Source organism: Lemur catta, chromosome 5 (assembly GCF_020740605.2).
Source record: "Lemur catta isolate mLemCat1 chromosome 5, mLemCat1.pri, whole genome shotgun sequence".
Taxonomy (NCBI): Eukaryota; Metazoa; Chordata; class Mammalia; order Primates; family Lemuridae; genus Lemur; species Lemur catta.
In genome coordinates, this window is record NC_059132.1 from 75,643,971 (window position 1) to 75,662,917 (window position 18,947).

Sequence of the window (18,947 nt, forward strand, 5' to 3'; positions counted from 1 at the left end):
CCCAAAACAAAAATCTATAATTTAAGGTTTTTTTCTTAGAAACCTTTTCTTTAAAAAAAAGTACATATACACAAAACTTCCAAATTATGTGTTCAAATCTAGGGAGCTTAGGACCCCCTAAGTATGTGTTCTTCAGTTTCCTGGGTCTAAAGAACCTCTGGTCTATAAGTTTTGAGTTAGTTCAGTAGGAGTACCTTAGAGATCTCTGAGTCTGGCTGTTTTAGAACAGATGACAGGGCCCTTGAAGTTGTGAAAGAATTATACAGTATTAAATAGATGTGCCAAGCTCATGTGATTTGCCTATAAGTGCAGTAAGGGAAGAACTCTCTCATTCATTACCTTGTTTCTAGAGCCTGGCATACATAGATATACAGGCTTTCAATAAATGTTTGGTGAATGTCACTCATGTTACAGCCAGGACTAGAAACAAGGTTTCTAGACTTCTGTGGAAAAACAGGGAAGGGATATTGTAATCTTAGATTTGGTACATCTTGTGTCCTTTATTTCCCTGCATGTGTTGTCGCTTGAGTTTGTGTATATGCAATCTTTGTTGTTATTGTTGTTTTAATTTTAATTCGTTTGTTGAACTAAGTAGTTTGTTCGTTCCCCTGTACTTAGCAGTCTGAGATAACATACTCTACCAGACTAGAGAAGATGTGGAAAATAAATAGAATATAAGAAATTGTCATAACACTGTTTTAGACATACTTCCACCCTCCAACCCCCACCCTCACCAACCTTATGTTGTAAATTATCTGCTTTTATTTGTCATTCATTCATTCATTTCATTCATTATCAGTTATTTATCTGCTTTTCCCAAGAGATTGGAATCACTATTAGGTCAGAGACAGTGTGTTCACACAGCACAGTTTATGGTTCACAGTAGTTGTTCAATAAAAGAATGAATTACAAGAACTTAAAATTTGACATCTTTTCTACCTCAGTCATCCTACCCTAGAGTTTGAATGCACATGATGACACTTTGTCTCCATACTATATGTTTAATATCATACAATGTTTCCACATTACTCACATCTTAAAAATCTAGTAGCTCAGTTAATGGCAACATTGATTTGATGGGGGCTTTTTCAGACGTCCAGTTTTTACCACATGTTTATCTTGGACCCTTTTAGAGGTATGGCAAATGTTTTTCAAGGATTGTTTAACCCATGCAAATCTAGATTCTTTTTAGTACTGTGTTTGCTTTTCAGCAGTAGACCATACTCTTAATACTATTACCACAAATTAAAATTTTGTATATATGTATTTATTATATACACATACATTCAATGAAGTCTGGATTGAGATTGCCATTGAAAATATAATTCATAATGAAAGACTGAAGCCTTATCTATCTTAATTATAATCTGTAGATTGTTTCCTTATTTATAACAAAAGATATCATGAATAAGATTCTTGATCTCTGGGAGGAATTGTTTTGAATTTAGAGACATACAGGTATTTCCACAATGATAGTCTCTGAATGAATTCAGTATTTCTTTGATGCAAGTTGATATATGATTTCTTATCAAACTTATGATCTACTTATTAATGCAGTCTAGACTAAGGGGGTGGGAGTGGGTGAGTCCAAGAGGGTAGGCAGTGAACCACCACAAGGTAGTGGCACTATAAGTTCTTGTTAAATGTTTGTTGTTGAATGATTGAATGAGATAGGGAGATTGAGATTGTGTGTGTGTGTGTGTGTGTGTGTGTGTGTGTGTGTGTGTGTGTGTGAGAGTGAGAGAGAGAGAGAGAATAAAATGGAGAAAATAGATAAGTCACGAGATTTACTCTCTTGACCAGGTGGAATAACAGATACAGGAGGAGATTGTAATCATAAAGTGAGTTATTAGACTTACTCAAAGTGAGATTCCAGAAGTGTTGCTTCCTGAGTGATGACAAGGTCCAAAGGGTGGCTATTCAAGTTTAGGTTGCCTGATTGGAATGGGGTATGAAAAGATGAAAGGTATTAGAGATGAGGAGGTTAATCAAATCTGAGACTAAGGCATAGGTTGGGTTGTACTAAGTCTTATATATTTTTTATCTGCCCTCACACTTTTTAGACGCTTTGTCTAACTACAGATTTCCAAACCTGATTCACATTACCAACTTTAGACATTTCTGGAAGTATACTGAGGAAAATAATTATATACCTTTACATATTATTATTACTATACCCCATCATTTTGCATCAACATAGGTAGGTAGCCTCATGCAATAAATTTTATTTCAATTTTAGTATTTTATAATTTATATTTTAAAATATAGTAATATGCTACATACCATTAGTAGACCGTATTTTTGATGATCTGTGAAAACTTTCAGCTTAGACAGCTGAATATAAATATAAACTTTCAGCTTATATATCAGTTTGGAAGGAATTGCTAATTAAACGTATAATTATTCCCTGAAAAGATACCCAGTGACGTGCAAAAGGTTAGAAACACCCAAGTTCATGGTGAGAGTTGGGGGTAGAGCACAAGCCCTAGATATGCCAAAGCCTTCAAGAAGTTTATGGGATTGACTGGAAAGAAGGTAGATGACAATGCTGAGGTGGGAAAGAGGGCAGTGAGATAGAGTGGCACATGGAAACCGGGGTGAGGTGGGGTCAGTGTTGCACAAGACTGGGAAGTTCTCTACAACAGGTTCCTCAAAACAGACCAAGGATCACCTGCATCAAAATCACCATTCATGGGCTCCACACTCCAATGAGAATCACAATGAGCAGCTAAAAGGAATCTACATTGATAACAGGATCCTCAGGTGATTCTAACTGAAACTAAATTTTGAGAACTGGTTGTTTAGAAGTATAGTGGAGAGCTAAGGAAATGCTGACCCTGCCTTCTACAGTAGAATGTTGGAGGATAATCGGCTTTGGCTCAAGATAATTGGAGAGAGACGGAGAGGCGGTTATGGGGAGGTTAATGATGTTGCAGAACTGGGGATGTGGAGGCCTATTTGTAATAGCTCTGCTTCTGGCAGATATTCCCTATAGACAGCTAACTGTTAAAACAACAAAGGGGATTATAAATTACTAAAATTCATACAACATTAACATAAGTTTTCGATTTGTTTCTTTAAAAATTATACTACATAGATGCTTTGGAAGGTTTTGCCCATTTTGCAGGATGAGATGTTTAAGTTGAGAAAATTTCTTAGTAAATGAAGCAATAGGCACGCTGCTAGATGTCAGGAACATAAAAAGGGAACAAGGCAGATAAGCTCTCTGGTCTTAGAGAACAGTCTTGGGAGTGTGGGGAGAAAATATAGACAAATTAATTTTAGTGCTGTGTGACAAGTGATACACTAGTCAAGTACAGCATGGTCTCAGAATAGATAGGAGGAGTATGCAAAGATTACCTGAAGAATTGCTATCTAGACTGAGGTCTGAAGGAGGAGCTAGCCAGATGAAGAAGAGTGAAGAATATTCCCCACCAGAGGCAAATGTAAAGACCGGAGGGAGGTACAAGACCACAGAATTGGAAATTACTGTTGTTGGAGTGGAGAATGTGGGGGCAGGTATGTGAGAAATGATATTTAGGGACTAGATTCTGCAAAACCTTAAAACCATGTTGAGGAGTTTAAACTTCACCCAAAAGATAATGGAGAGCCACTAAATAATGTAAAAATGGAAGTGTCTCAATTAGATTTGCATTTTAGAAAATTGTCTCTGGCTACTGTCTGAAGAATGAATTGCAAGGCTGACAGGACTATAGAGAAGGGAAACAAGTTAGATCTCCAAGGGAAGAAAAGAAGTAAGACTTAGGACTTCTGGTAGAGAAACTAGATCAGTAAAGAAGACCAAGCTATTCTTAAAGGTAGATGAGGAAAACTGGGAGAATGCAGTGTAAGGAAAGTAAGGGAGAAGGGAGTTTGTGTAATTTATACAATGCTTGGAGAATTTGTGTAATTTATAGAATTCTCCAAGTATTCTATAATTCTCAAAGTATATGTTTTGAGAATCACTCCTTTATTCAAAATATCTCCTCCTAACCTTAAGTTAAAGGATAGGATTAATCTCTAGTTCTCCTTATGTATTCCAATGTTGTGCCTCTTATGAAGGATGTGTATTTAAAGTAAATTTGCTGAACATTTTGTGTTCTTTATGTGTTGGTTTTGCATTAACTTTAGTTCTTCAAAAGTAGATTACTATGCTGAATTTTAAGTTCTAAACTTGTGTTTTTAAGGTCATTCTTACTCTAACCTCTATTAAAATATGCAAAATAGAGCAAATTATTTTGATTTAAAATGAACTCTCCTTCACAGCTTTATGAAAGCTATTACTACAAATATCACTTTGTATCCTTTGAAAGTAACTAAATTGTACATGAAACTTATTTAGAGCTTTTTGCTAAAAAACATTATATTTTGTTTTAGCTTAATTGTTTGAAAATATATTTTTTAAAATTATTAAATACTCCAGCATTATCCTAGTGGCTTGAATAGAAAGTTAACTGAGGTTTATTCCATTTTATTAGACAATTGTTAAGCTCAGCCTTGCAAAGTGTTAAACTTTGAGTTGAATGTCAGCAACATAAAAATGCAAATTAGGGATTTTATGTTGTTGGTTATAAATGAACTCTTTGTCTCTGAAATGTAGGAGTAAATTCAGTGGCAGATATTTAAAAGGTTGCTAAGCTAGGCACAGCTTTATAACTGAGACACTGAAAAAAATTAAGAATTAGTAAAGAGGGTACATTTTAAGTTTTTGTGAACTACGAGACTATAATATTACTTAGAGAATGAGTATTTTATAAAAAAAAAAAACAATCAACAAGCTTATAAAATCCTGAATGTTATCTCACAGGTCATCCATTTCTCTCACAAAGCCCAAATCACTTTGTGACTTAGCTGCCAGACCATAATCAAAATGCTAATACTCTTCAGAATCAGAATGGACTCACATGTACCACTTTTGGTTAGGTTCCTTCTGTTAGTAGCAGCTTAGGCATAGGAAGGCCTTAGTGCTGTTCAGATTATACAGCTGTTTTACATAAAGGACAGGAGATTATTTTCTGGAAGAACTTTTGTTTTGCTGGCCTTTTCCCTTGTTTTTTTGTTTGTTCTCTATGTATTCCTTACTTTTTGTATTAAACTCAATTACCTTCCCTTTAAAGTATATCTTTCCCACATTTTTCTCTATCTCCCTCCATACTCACAAAGTGTTTCTGTCAAAGATATGATCATTTTATACACCGAGGTTTAATATACATTTAAAACTCAGATCTCTCACACTTGTAACCTCTGTTTTGTTGCTCTTTTTAGAGTCAGTGGATATCATAAGTTAATTATATAGCGGTTTTCAGACATAGGTATGCCCTGATATATTAATAATTAAGATGGCATTGTGAGCGTAATACTAAGGGTGGGTATGCTTATAATTTCATGATTGGTGTATTCTACTGTGTTTGTCACTCAAAAAAGAAAAGTCATTCATCCTAAAAGATAGGAAAACACATTCTTACATATAATGCTCAGTTTTAATTATAAAAAAAAATCTTTTACTGCTCCAACTTCTAATCTCCAGAAGAATTCTATTTACAAGTTGGGATGGTGAGGAAGGAAATTAATAATATTAAGTCCCATATTTTATAGTGTGTACTTTTTTGTATGTTTCTGTGAGATAAGAATTATTATCCCTTAACATCCCCATTTTATAGTAAGAAACTCAGCAATTCAGAGAACTTGCCTGAAATCATGCATGCCGCCATTAAATGACAGAGCCAGGATTTAAACTTGGGTTTATCTGACCCGACTTCAGAGGCCATATTGCATCCATTACATCAAACTGCCTTATCAGATGATTGTTAATTATTATATTTTAAAATAATGGAGGTATTGGAAATCAGAACCAGTTCTCAGACATTTTCACTGATACCCAAACAATCTTGTTTGCTTCCTGAAACTCCACCCTATATCTCTCAGTACAGAAAGCATATTGGAATGCAACTAAAGAGTAAATTATAGAGATTACCTTGAACCTACCATAATATAAATACTTTACACACTGAAGTTGATAAATTTTTTACTTTCAACTACTATTAGTAACAAATCACATAACACCCACCTCACTACCAATGAAGACAGTAGTATGATAAAATCTCAAGGTCAAGAACTGTAGGATTAAGGAGCCATTTCCAAACACAATCCATTCTGTTTATTTCCAATAATATATCACTCGGTAACTGGACAGATATTTGTTAGGCTAAAAAAGGGAAACCAACCTCCAAAGTTGGAGATTTAAGGTTGAATAGATAAAATACAAAATTTCTAAAACTAAGCAAAGATCCTTTAAAGCTATCATGTGATTATTTACTTATGACAAGGTAAATTTTCAGATTTTATATACAGCCTACTTATGCTAGAAGGACAGTAGAAGATCAATATATGGGTGTTTGTTTTTCCAATCTTAGCAGGATCTGGATGGAATTTCAAGAACCGTTTTTAATTTAATTGAACCAATTGGCTTTTTAATACTTAAGTTATTAAAATGCTTTAGTGAAAATATTTAAGAATAGTTTTAAATAATATTAAAACTCAAGGACATTCCAGAATGGGAATTATTTTAATTCCTGTGCCTTTGATTTGAAATTATGTATTCCTATATATGTTTATGGTTAAATTAAGGAAGTTTAGTGGTAGAGATTGAGCACTCTCTGGACCTGAGTACCCAATCTTAATATAATCCCAGAGATTCCTCCAAAGATGATCTCAAAGTAGAGAAAAGCATGCCTAGTTACCTTGAAGATTCTATTCATTTTCAGCAAATGTTTTGTTTCAGTTCTCAAACTAAGTATCTATTTTCATTTACAGCATATGCCTTTTCTCAGGAGTATAGAGATGATTTAACCTAGTCATTCTCATTGTGTTTTTGCCACTTTGTGTAAGTTAACAAGTTCCAAATTAAAAATAGTGAAAAATTTCAGGCAAATAAATTAATTGAGGATTGCTAATGCATTGATCAAGAAAAACATCATGGATACATTTAGAAGTTAGGAGAACATTAGAATCCAGATAGAAACTTCAGCAAACATTCCAAAATAATGTGTTTAAATTGTGTTATACAACATAAATGTCACTTAACTTGTACTATGATATTTTTACTTTAGTAGCAGAGTATATATAATTGTTTAGAATCAGATCTTCTTGACTAGTGATTTAAATAACCCCTTTGCATCCTGGTTTGTGATTATGGAAATTAACTTCTCTAAGGGCCTCTTATTTCGGTAGTATATGTTATCTCAGCCATTCCACTTTATTATTATACTTAACACATAGCTGTATCCTGAATTTTCATTAAAAGCTTATATTTCAATTACTCTTAATTATTCCTAAATTTCATTCTTTCTCTCCATTCTTTTGGCCACCTCTCTGATCCTAGGTTGTAGTTACTGAATACCTGAGGTGTAGTGGTATCTTAGGATTGATCTTGCCTCAGTTTCTAACTCTTCCAAACTATTCTTACATGTCTGCCAAATTAATATTTTTAAAGTAGTCCTTTAACCAAATCAAGTAAGCCCCCTATTCCAAACTTTCATAATTCAATCAAGGCCAAATTCCCTACCTTGGTATTTTATTACCTAGCCTCCTTCTGATTCATTTACCTCCATCTCTCAGCTGGACTGCATGCTATGCCAGTAACATAATGACTGCCCAGGGCTTTCTGTTCCCTCCCTCTAATTTTTCTATTAGGTTGAGAATACTCCTTCCTCACCCGATTCCATCTCTCCAACATTCCGTATCCTCCACAGTGGTCATTGCTGAAGCCTAGGATCCATGTCTTCCATTAAGACTTTTCTTCTATTTAATGCATACTGATCATTCCTTCTTCTGAATCTTACATACATTATAAGTATTTTCCTGTTTGATTATATATTGCCTTCACCTGTTGATTAAGATGTATATGTCTTGTCCTAGGTAAAAAAGTATAACTCCCTCTTTGGAGAAATATCCTGGCCCTCTGCTATAGGCTCTGTTCTTTACCATTGCATTGAAAGAGCTGTGATGGACTGGAAAGAATATATAACACTAGTTATATGTCTTTATGATCTAACGTCTATCTTAAACTGTGATCAGTCTAAAAATTTAGCTTAATCATTAGGTGTATTTACTTATAACTGTCATAGCCCTGGAATTATCATGAAAGTTTAATAAAGGTAAATAGAAAAGTGATTTTATTTTAGATTTAGTGCCTTCATTTCAGTTTGTTTTCTTTGAAGCTCTAGTCATGTGGATAGGCCAGTTTTAAGTCTGCATTATTAATGCAGTTACATCACATACAGCAATATAGCCTAAGCTTTGGTTCTTGGTGATTTTACATAGTTTTACTTGGCCTGTTTGCCTAATAATTACTAAGCCCTGAGATTTAATTTACAAGGTTCTGGACAAAATTTTTTCAAATATACTTAACTGAGTTTGTGGCTTTTAAAGACCATCATGCTTCTTGACTTTTATTCTTTTTAAGCTCTAAGACTTTATGTTGAATATTATTTTTACTACAGTTAAGGTTCAATTATAAGCTAATTTGCAGTTAATTCAACTAGTATCAGTGTTTAAAATAAATCCAAATAAGATTATTTCCTTTACTTCACCCTGAATCAAGTCAGAGGAGCCTTGTTTACCTAGCTAACCTTGAAATTGAAGGGAAATTAACATTGCAAATGAATGATTTGTTTGTACTAAGCATTAGCCAGGCTCACCCATGATTATATAGACATCAGTCAGTTTTTACATATTAGGCATGATATTTTAGTGATCTTAATTTTGTTAATTAAAATGATTTTTCTGATGTTTCAGATTAAATATTTTAATTAAATTTTAGTATCTTGCCTGCTGCTTAGTTCCGGAATAATGAAGTGTGTTATATGTGATATACAATGTACTGCTTAATCGCAAACCTTGCTGTATTTGCTGCTGATTATACATTGTTATAGAATGCCACGATGGCCTAAAGGAATACTACACAGTAGAGAGAAAAACCATTTAAGATGTGATTAAAAGGACACAATTATTCTAAACCATTATGTGATGTGGGATATTTTACAAAGATTTTTTCTTTTATTCAAATCTTGCTAAGGATTTGAAGCGTTCATTACCATCTGGACTTGGTCTCTCAGAAACCCAAATTACATCTCATGGCTTTGACAGTACCAAAGAGGGGGTTATTGAAGCAGGAGCATTTCAAGGTAAGAGCCCATGTATTTGTAAAGATGGCGGGATGGAGGATGGGAGTTCAGGCTGCTTTTATTAATAAAGCACAAGAATTGAGCTCTTTGATTCTGTGATAAAACACTGAATATAAACATAATCCTTTTTCTCTTTATTCTAAGTAATTTAGAAATTGTTTTAATATTCTTCATATAAATAGATCAATATGCATAATTTCACTAAATATTATTTAAGAATTGGCTTTAAAATACTGAAATAAAAACTCAAAAATGTAGATTTGGATTATTTTAACTTGTAATCACAAAATTTATATATCTTAATGTTGATCTGTATAAATATATATTTCCTATTTCAAAGCAAATAGGAAAATGAACTTTTCTTCTCCTCCTGTATATGCTATCTATATAGGAGATCTCCAAGACTAGCCTTAGGTTCAGTAAATTGCTAGGAGGACTCACAGGACACAGTACATAGTCACACTCATGGCTATGATTTATTACAGTGAAAGAATACCAGGCACAATTAGTAAAGGTAAAAAGTGCATAAGATGAAGTCAGGGGAAAACTAGGTGTAAGTTTCCAAGGGTCTTCTCCCAGTGCGGTCTCATAGGAATTGTTAATTTCCCAGCAGTGAGATTGACAACATAAGGGAAATGTTGCTGACCAGGGAAGCTCGTTTAGAGACGTACTGCTCAGAATTTTTATTGGGGGGTCTCCCACATAGACATCCTCTGCCTAGCACGTATCAAGATTCAAGACTTTCAGAAGCAAAGCAGGTATAAGCAGAATAAACCACATTGTTGGTATAAACAGTTGAAGCACAATGAGCCATTCTTAATCATTCTAAGAATGGGGGGAATCCTTCCAAAATTCTACTTCCCAGATACCAGCAAAAGGCCAGTCTTCTAAGCAGGCCTTTTTAATGATAGACAGATGTACCTGCTATATTAATTAACTCTTTTCTGCACACACACATATGTATATATATATGTATATATATGTGTGTGTGTGTGTCTATTTTTGATAGAAAGGAAAAAATGCCTCTCTTTTAATGCTCTTGCCTGTAATAACTTTTTTTATTTTTATATGAAAGTAAAACCGTGTAAACATCTGAATGTGGAAAATAGATTGTTTTTTTGACAGTGCTGTAGTTAAAGTATAGTTATAGTTGATGTTCAGTGAAGCATATTAATTTTAATGATGCATTAAAATTTCACAAAATGAAGAAAAAGATCCTCATGCCTTTGCAGTCCTTAGCCCTCTTGTATGTATAGTATTCTATACTTTTATTATACTCTTGGCCCTGATACTTTATTCAATAACAATTTAGATTTTTAAAATATATTGTTTACTATATGAGTCCTGGAAATAGGTGTTTAGGATAAGCTAGAATAACATCCTCTACTGGGCTGTGAAATGAATGGACTATCTAGTGACATCATTTTTCCCCCTTTTCATTCTTATGTTTAGAAAAATGAAGCTATAAAAAGGGAGCAAGTATGTCAATATCTTAGTCATTCTGAAGCATTGTGGCATTCTTATATAGGGGATAACTTTGAATTAGGAAGAGTTAACTAAGTGCCTAAAATTATGAGTACTTAAAAATATTAGGCTTACTTTGCATAATTTGATGCAATTTTGGACCAGTCACCAATTTCAAAATTAAATGTCAACATAGAATTAAAAACTAATTTTACTATTAAGATATTTTAAGTATTTTCCATGAAATTATTTGGCTGACATTTGATTTAATCTTTTTTCTTATGTGAAATAGTCATATACGATAATTGAAATCAACTGGCCATTATAAAATGTTGTGCATGAGCATTAAAATCTAGGCAGTTTCATTTGCTTATAGATACATCCTAATCCTTCAAATTGAAATAAAATGTATGTTTCATAATGGCAGTAATTTACATCTTTTTGAACTGAGTTTATAAAACATTTTTTAACCCAAACTGTATTGTTTATCAGTATTATTAAAAAGATAATCATTCTACCATACTCAAATTAAACATTTATTATTAGAAAGTTATAGTTGTTTTAAATGCCCTTGTTTTAAGATATATGTAGATCAATTGGAATGAACATGAAAAAGAACAACATAATGATTAAAATCTAGAAAATTGGTCTTATGAAAAAATATTAAAGGAATTAGGACTGTGTTAGCTTTCTGGAAAAATGATTGAATGATAACTTAATGGCTTTTTATTACTAGAGTGGTTATTACAAGAAGAGTATGAATATTATTTTCCATCTATCTCTGCTTTTCCATCTAGCTCTACCTAGAGCAAATTTAGAAGAAATGATACTTAATTTAAATTCAGCCTAAAAACAACAAATATTGAAATCTGCCTAACAACAAAAATGTTGTAGAACCAATAATAGTGGAAATTGTGAATAAATCAAAGCTTTTGAATGAAGTGTACTTGGTTCCTGGGTTTTGTTTTAATGGGGATTTCAATCACTGCATATATATATTCAGATTCCTAGATTTCTGTTGTTGAGATGAAATGGATCTAATTTCCCAAATTTAGTCAATTAGCAAGATCCTGGAATTTTAGGAGTTATTTTTTATTGTTTAAAAGATTAGAATATTGAAGTTATAAAGAAGTGATAATTACCTTTTGTAAAGCAAAAAAGATGAAGTCCTGATTACCTCAGCACCACATCATTTGACATTTTAGTTTGGAAAGTTATATATCATTTGTTACATATATTATACACATCTCGTGTTGTATCATAGCATTATTTCTTGTGCAAGATTAATAAACTTTAATCACTAGAACAACAGAGCTTTGTTCCTGGGGTCATGAAGACATGACACTATAGTAGTCTTCTTTTATTTAATACTTATAATAGAATCCCTTGTGCCTTGGATAGTAGAGATGTAGTCTTTGTTTAAAATGATAATTGGACTAGATAACCTATTAAAATGCCTTCTAACTCAGCAAGTAACTTATGGATTAGTGTTTTCTGTATTGAATTTAATAATGGAGATATTATGGTGTTCAGAACATCTGGGTCTCTAATAAGAAACTGTTTTAACCTCTCTGGGTCTCATTTCTCTTACATTTTAACGTGAGAGTTTAGACCAGTTGATTTCCGTAATCCCTTCTAGTTTTAAATTTTATAATTCAACAGATTAGAGACAAGTGTCTCTCACTTTAAAAGGTAGCAACAATTTATTTAGGTCTATTGCATGTTTGCATTTTAATGTGAGATGCAGTCCAAATTAAGATTTTTGTACTCTTAGAACTGGTGACTGTTTCTGCAACAGAACTTACTATATCTGGGATATGACCAATTATTACTAATTGTAAGAAAAGAAACTAGATGTTGATTCTTATGAGAAAATTGAATTATGAATTTGATGCATTATATGTTTTCCAGAGAACTAGGGAAGAGTGTAATTGAAATAAAAACACATTATAGACATTAAAATATTCTCACTAGCTGTGGAAGGACTTTCATATTTCTTTTAAACTTCTTTTTAATTATCACTCTCTTTGGTTTAATGCTGAACATAAGCAACAGTGTTGGGTAGTTAATATTTCTTACTTTATGGATAACTAAGGCTCAGAGACGTTAAATAATTTGCCAGGGTGTTCCTGATATTATGTGATAGATAGAGCCAGAATTTCACACTCAGAGTTAGAATTTAAAACTCAGTTGTGTTTCATTCAAAAATTACGTTCTTCTGGTTCTCAAACTTAGTTGTGTTTGAGAATCATCTTGTAGCTTTTAGAAAACAACAGATGCCTGCTTCACTGACAATCAGTAGATCTTTCAGAGTATCCCAAGTATGTTTTAAAAGCTCCAGTAGTGATTCATATGAGCAGTCAGAAAATACTCTACATCAGTACTTCTCAAACTTCAGAGTACATACATATTACCCTGGGTATCTTGTGAAAATGCAGATTCAGGTTCAGTAAGTCTGGGGAAGGACCTGAGATTCTGTTCTAACAAGCTTCCAGGTGACTTAATTGCCTTAGGTCCCCTGCATCCACATTATGAATAACAAGCTATATTTTGTGATATTTGGTTTATAATTTGAAACTTTTGGCTACAATTACTGTGACTGCTATAATTCACATTTCTGTAAGACACAGAAGCAAGCTTTAATAGCCCTTACTTACACATGCCATTGGATTTTTACTCGAAGAGTCTTTCCTTAGTATATAACAGTAGCAAGTTTTGAAATAATTACTTACGGTTTAAATCATTCAACTATAGGACTTTAATCACATTCTATTAATTGATTTTGGAAATAGCAGAGTCCAGGTAAAGTCCTAGTTAGATGTGATCTTGCCAAATTTCTTGTATAGTTATATGTTTTGATAGTTTGATGAAAAGTTTGTATGAGAACTCAGCCTGATAAGATCAATTTATTAGTCCTTTCCTGCAAGAAAGCAACTATATTAATTCAAGCTGTTAATCCTAGTGCTTGAATATTTTAAAGGAAAATGTACAGTATTTAGAAGAGGAGAAGGATTTTCACAGTTAAATGTCTACCCTTTTCAGGTTCCCCAGCACCACCATTGCCATCTGTTATGTCTCCTAGCAGGGTTGCAGCTAGTCGACTGGCTCAACAAGGAAGTGATTTAATTGTTCCTGCAGGTATTCACTGCACGATTGGATACAACCCTTCTTGCTACTGCTGAAACTAAACTAATTCACTCACTTTCATAATCACTTGCTTTATATTCTTAGGTGTGTGTTCTGGCTTTTTTGGTGGCTGCTTATTAACAATAAGGGAAATAATCTTTCTAGCCATAGCCTGTCTTTCTGGCTTTTCAAAGTAATTAGGCTATATCTCAAACCTGAAATTTAATCCATTTAAAAATTAAAAACATTGTGAAATTTGATTAGTCTTAAATCATCCTTTCTTTGCTCTAGAAAACGTAGGTTTACTTATTTGATCCTAAACTCTCAGCTTTGCAGCTCTGCCGTCTGTTTTCAGTTAAACAAAAAAGGAAGCTTCAAAAATTGGGTTGTTTATTTTGGGGAATGGGTTAAGTGGAAAAGGTTGTGTCTTCTTATTTTCTCCTCAACTTACAAATAGTTTGCAGATTGCAACAAAATACTGTGTAATTTACCAGTTATACCCAGTGAAAAATACTTGAGAAATCAATGTACTTTAATATTACTGGACTATAAAAACAAGGGAAAAATGAACACTTTCTTTTTATATGAAATGTTAACATTTATATTTTATTTCTGTGAGAATTTTGTAGATTCTTAAATGTTTCATCTTGAACACTGTTCTCACTTTTAGACTGTGGTAAAGCTATGGTTAAAGATTGGTCTGGCAGTAGGAATAAATGAGAGAAGAAATTTTTGCCAACTCTAATTTTTTAAAGCGATTTTTACATTTTCTTTTTTCCTTATTGCATTGTTCTTTTTAAATTATTACAAAATTTCCATGCCAAATCATTAGTATCATAAACGTTTATGAAACATTTTTCTGCTATGAAAAATATTTTACTGTTAGGAACTATATTGTTGTAGAGTTGCTTTCATGTCATAAATTCTTAATTGTTGGCATAGTACATTGTCAGGACTTTACACTGCCTTTATTCATTATGGCTGTTTTGTGGAAGTTTTTTTTTCACTTCTTTTTGGTCTCTTGAGAAAAAGAGGTACAATGTAGGTTTTGTTTCAACCCAGTCTTTCATACTAGTGGTAAGAAATTTTAATGGCTACTTGAATTGAACTATTTAATAAAATTTGAATTATACTTTCAGATCCTCCAAAATTATAGCAACATCCTATTGTTGTTCTGGTCTGTGTATTACAGTGAAAAGGATCACCATGGAGAAATACATGGCCTTTTAAATATTTTACTGACAAAAATAGTTCTTGTTAGGGTCAATAGATAGATAATAAGATTAGTTGTGGAAATTTTATTTTTCTCTAAACAGCAGCTTATGTAGGGAAGAAGGCTGATTGCAGCAGATTTTTGTTTAAGAAGGCAGACAAACCACATGGCATTTGTGTTTAATAGCAGAAATGTTTTTTAAATGATTAGGAAATTATTTTCAGTGATTTCAGGAAGTTGTAGTTCTTCACTTTGTGGGAATCTTTATTTTTTAGATGCATAAGTAGTTTAATTTGAACAACGTCAATGTTTTGTTTTCTTTAACCTGCTCGTCTTTATCTGGATTGTGTTTTTATCTTTTGTTATGATCATGCAGGTGGCCAGAGAACACAGACAAAAAGTGGACCAGTTATTCTAGCAGATGAAATTAAAAATCCTGCAATGGAAAAGTTAGAACTTGTTAGAAAGTGGAGTCTAAACACCTATAAGGTTTGTAATTTTTTAATGTTTCCACCCTAAATGGCTCTAAGCATTTTCATTTGTGTGTTATTCAAATTATTATGTTGCAGTTATATGAATATAGAGGAGAGAATGATGCCATCTAAACATGGTGGAAATATAATTAGGATATTACTGATTTTTTTAGGTAATTTAAAAAGTCAATACAAAAGAATAAAAAAAACTTCTAAAATGCTTATTAACTGACAGATGATGTACATAATTGAAGAAATGTAGTGCCTTCGAACACATTGAAATTCTCTGATTTTACTGTAATTACTAAGCATTAACTGTATAGGCAGCACTAGATTGATTACAAAAGAGTTAGATTCCTGAAGTCTGTTAACATTGTTAGTTGCATTGCTTCAGAGTAGTAATTGGTGATTGTTTTTCTTAGGCCTTCCATAACAAATAATCAAATTATTTAATTCTTACTGTATTTGATGTGTTACAAATAACTCAAGCGCCAAGTCCACTTAGTACCTTTGAATCTTAACAGGGACAAGATAGTAGAGTTCTTTGAATAATTAAGTGGATGAAAGCCCTAGCAACTCAGGTTAGAGTATCAGCAACAACTCTCTCTACATTCCTGAACTGGTTATGGGTCTGGTAGTTGATAAATCAGGAATTATCTGTAGTTTTATACAGAACAGGTCTCTCTTAATCTGTCTTCTCAAGAGTAATAAACAAAATGAATTTATTCTTTCAGTTAATCCATTTAAAATATGATCTGAAGTCCTCTACAAAATTACAGGTTTTCTTAAGATGATGAAAGTGCTACATGAATCTTTCCAAAAATTCTTTAGTTCATGACAATGCAGAATCTGAGATATGCTGATGGTAATCTTCAAAAAGTTGTACTTGCTTAAACTCTTCTCATTAGGACATGCTGTCTAATAATTGCCCTCTCTGTTCTCACAGATATGGATTCTCTCATCCATGTATTGTTTTGCCTTTGAATTTTCTTATTATAACAACAGTTCACCCGAATATTCACAAATTTCCACTCCATCTTCTTGCTGATCCCACATACCCAGTCAGTCATTAAATCCTACGGCTTCTGCCTCTTTAATATTCTTTTACTTTTTCCGTTTTTCTCGATCTCATCCTTCACAGCCATAGTTGATGTCTTTATTACTCTCTCACATTACTGTAGTGGCTTCTTAACAAATTCTCTTAGATTATATATTCTACTCTATCTAATGTGGTTTACTCTTGCTTAAAATCCTTCAGTTGATTTCCCGGTGTCTTTGGAATGGCACAAATCTGACCCCTATCTATCTTTCCAACATTATTTTCTACTCCTCTCTTCTATGTATGGATCTCCATACATAAATAACCTAGAGACTGCCTAAACAATCTGTGCTTTCTCAAACTTCTATAACTTTGCTCATGAGGCTGTATTTGCCTACTGCTTGGCATTCCCCTTGATTTTACTTCTTTATATCTTTCATACCAGACTGAACGTCTTCGATTTATTATTTATTAAATTTATTTACTTAGCTGTTCCTTTATTCATGAAATTTACCTCTATTAATATTCTACATCCATACATTTTTAACCTAACTCCTCCAAAGAACTCTGGCTTCTTGACTTTCAGTGGATTGTTATATCTAGATTGCTATGGAAGGTACCACATGCTGAATCTTGATGTGGAAGTATGGGAATGAGTGACCCATCTCCTTTATCTTTTTGCCATTTCAGACATTATTTCTTGCTAATGTTTTTCTCATTAAAGTCACAATGAATAGGCATGATGGCTCAAGCCTATAATCTCAGCACTTTGGGAGGCTAAGGCGGCAGGATTGCTTGAGATCAGGAGTTTGAGACCAGCCTGAGAAGAGCAAGACTCTGTCTCTACTAAAAAAATAGAAAAAAAATTAGCTGGGCATGGTGGCACATGCCTGTGGTCCCAGCTACTTGGGAGGCTGAGGCAGAGGCAGGAGGATCACTTGAGCCCAGGAGTTTGAGGTTGCTGTGAGCTAGGCTGATGCCACTGCACTCTAGCCCAGGTGACAGAGTGAAACTATCTCAGGAAAAAAAAAAAAAAGACCAGCCTGGGCAACATGGTGAGAGATACCCCCACAACCCCCACCCCACACCCACCCCAGTATCTGCGAAAAAATTAAAAAATTAGCAGGCCGGGCGCGGTGGCTCACGCCTGTAATCCTAGCCCTCTGGGAGGCCGAGGCGGGTGGATCGCTCGAGGTCAGGAGTTCGAGACCAGCCTGAGCGAGACCCCGTCTCTACTAAAAATAGAAATAAACTATCTGGACAACTAAAAATATATATAGAAAAAATTAGCCAGGCATGGTGGCGCATGCCTGTAGTCCCAGCTACTCGGGAGGCTGAGGCAGTAGGATCGCTTAAGCCCAGGAGTTTGAGGTTGCTGTGAGCTAGGCTGACGCCACGGCACTCACTCTAGCCCGGGCAACACAGTGACACTCTGTCTCAAAAAAAAAAAAAAAAAAAAAAAAAAAAATTAGCCAAACATGGTCCCACTTTAGTCCCAGCTACTCAGGAAGCTGAGGCAGGAAGATTGTTTGAGCCCAGGAGTTTGAGGCAAGCCATGATCAGGCTACTACACTTTAGCATGGTTGACAGAAAGAGGCCGTCTGTAAAAAAATAAAAAATAAATAAATTTTTTTAAAAATCACAGTGTCTTCAGTAAAACTTTTCTCTTGATGTGATTTTCATCTCTTAGGAATGTTTGTATGTTTTTCCTAGTAATAGTTTTATCCTCCTCCTGTGGTTTTGGTCTATCATCTCTCCTATCATTTTCTATATAGTTAAAAATTTCTCTACTTTTAAAAAAAAACTCCTTTGTAAAAAAAATGTTTATTTATAAAGATTGAGTCTTAGTTGATGAGAATAGAAAACATGCTGAGAAATTTGTTTCAATTTTAAGTAGAAAAATACACACTAAAAACCCTGACTTAAGCATTATAAAAGGTATACATGTAAGAAAAGCATTTGTACCCTTTTAATATTTTGAAATAAAAAATAAAAAAAATATATGAGTGACAAATTTATGTATATTGACAAAGAAAAGTCTCAAGTTATTTTGTTCATAGAAAAGAAATGTTCAGGATATTAAGTATAGCATAATTTCATGTTTATTTGGAAAACATTACATATGTGATAATATATATCTAAAGGAGCATCTAAAATGTCCATCAAACTGCTACTAGTAGTTTTCTATCATTTAGTGTGATAAAAGGAAGAGGAAATTTACCTTTTATTTCATGAGTTATTTTCATTTTTACAACAAACATTAAACTTTGAAAGATGTGATAAAGAGCAAATTTACAAATTTTAAAAATTGCAGTACTTATTTACTACTTCTTAAGAATATTTTTGATAACTTTTTAGTGATGTGGAATATATTAATGCCCCAGTTATTCTTAAAATGATTTGATTTTCAACAAAAATTATTACTAGAAAACTTATTTCCATGTGCT

At 33.3% G+C, this 18,947-nt stretch overlaps 1 protein-coding gene across 8 annotated transcripts in view; it reads left to right on the top strand.

The window, feature by feature from the left end:
- ARFIP1 (ADP ribosylation factor interacting protein 1) overlaps window positions 1–18,947 on the top strand; it is an 81,281-nt gene that overhangs the window by 33,545 nt on the left and 28,789 nt on the right. For 6 of the 8 annotated variants that reach the window (XM_045552123.1, XM_045552125.1, XM_045552124.1 and 3 more), the window contains 3 exons: window positions 9,077–9,185; window positions 13,692–13,787; window positions 15,365–15,477. In XM_045552123.1, coding sequence (XP_045408079.1) covers window positions 9,077–9,185; window positions 13,692–13,787; window positions 15,365–15,477 — 318 coding nt within the window. The remainder of the gene's footprint in view (window positions 1–9,076; window positions 9,186–13,691; window positions 13,788–15,364; window positions 15,478–18,947) is intronic. The other 2 variants (XM_045552129.1, XM_045552130.1) reach the window with 1 other exon arrangement.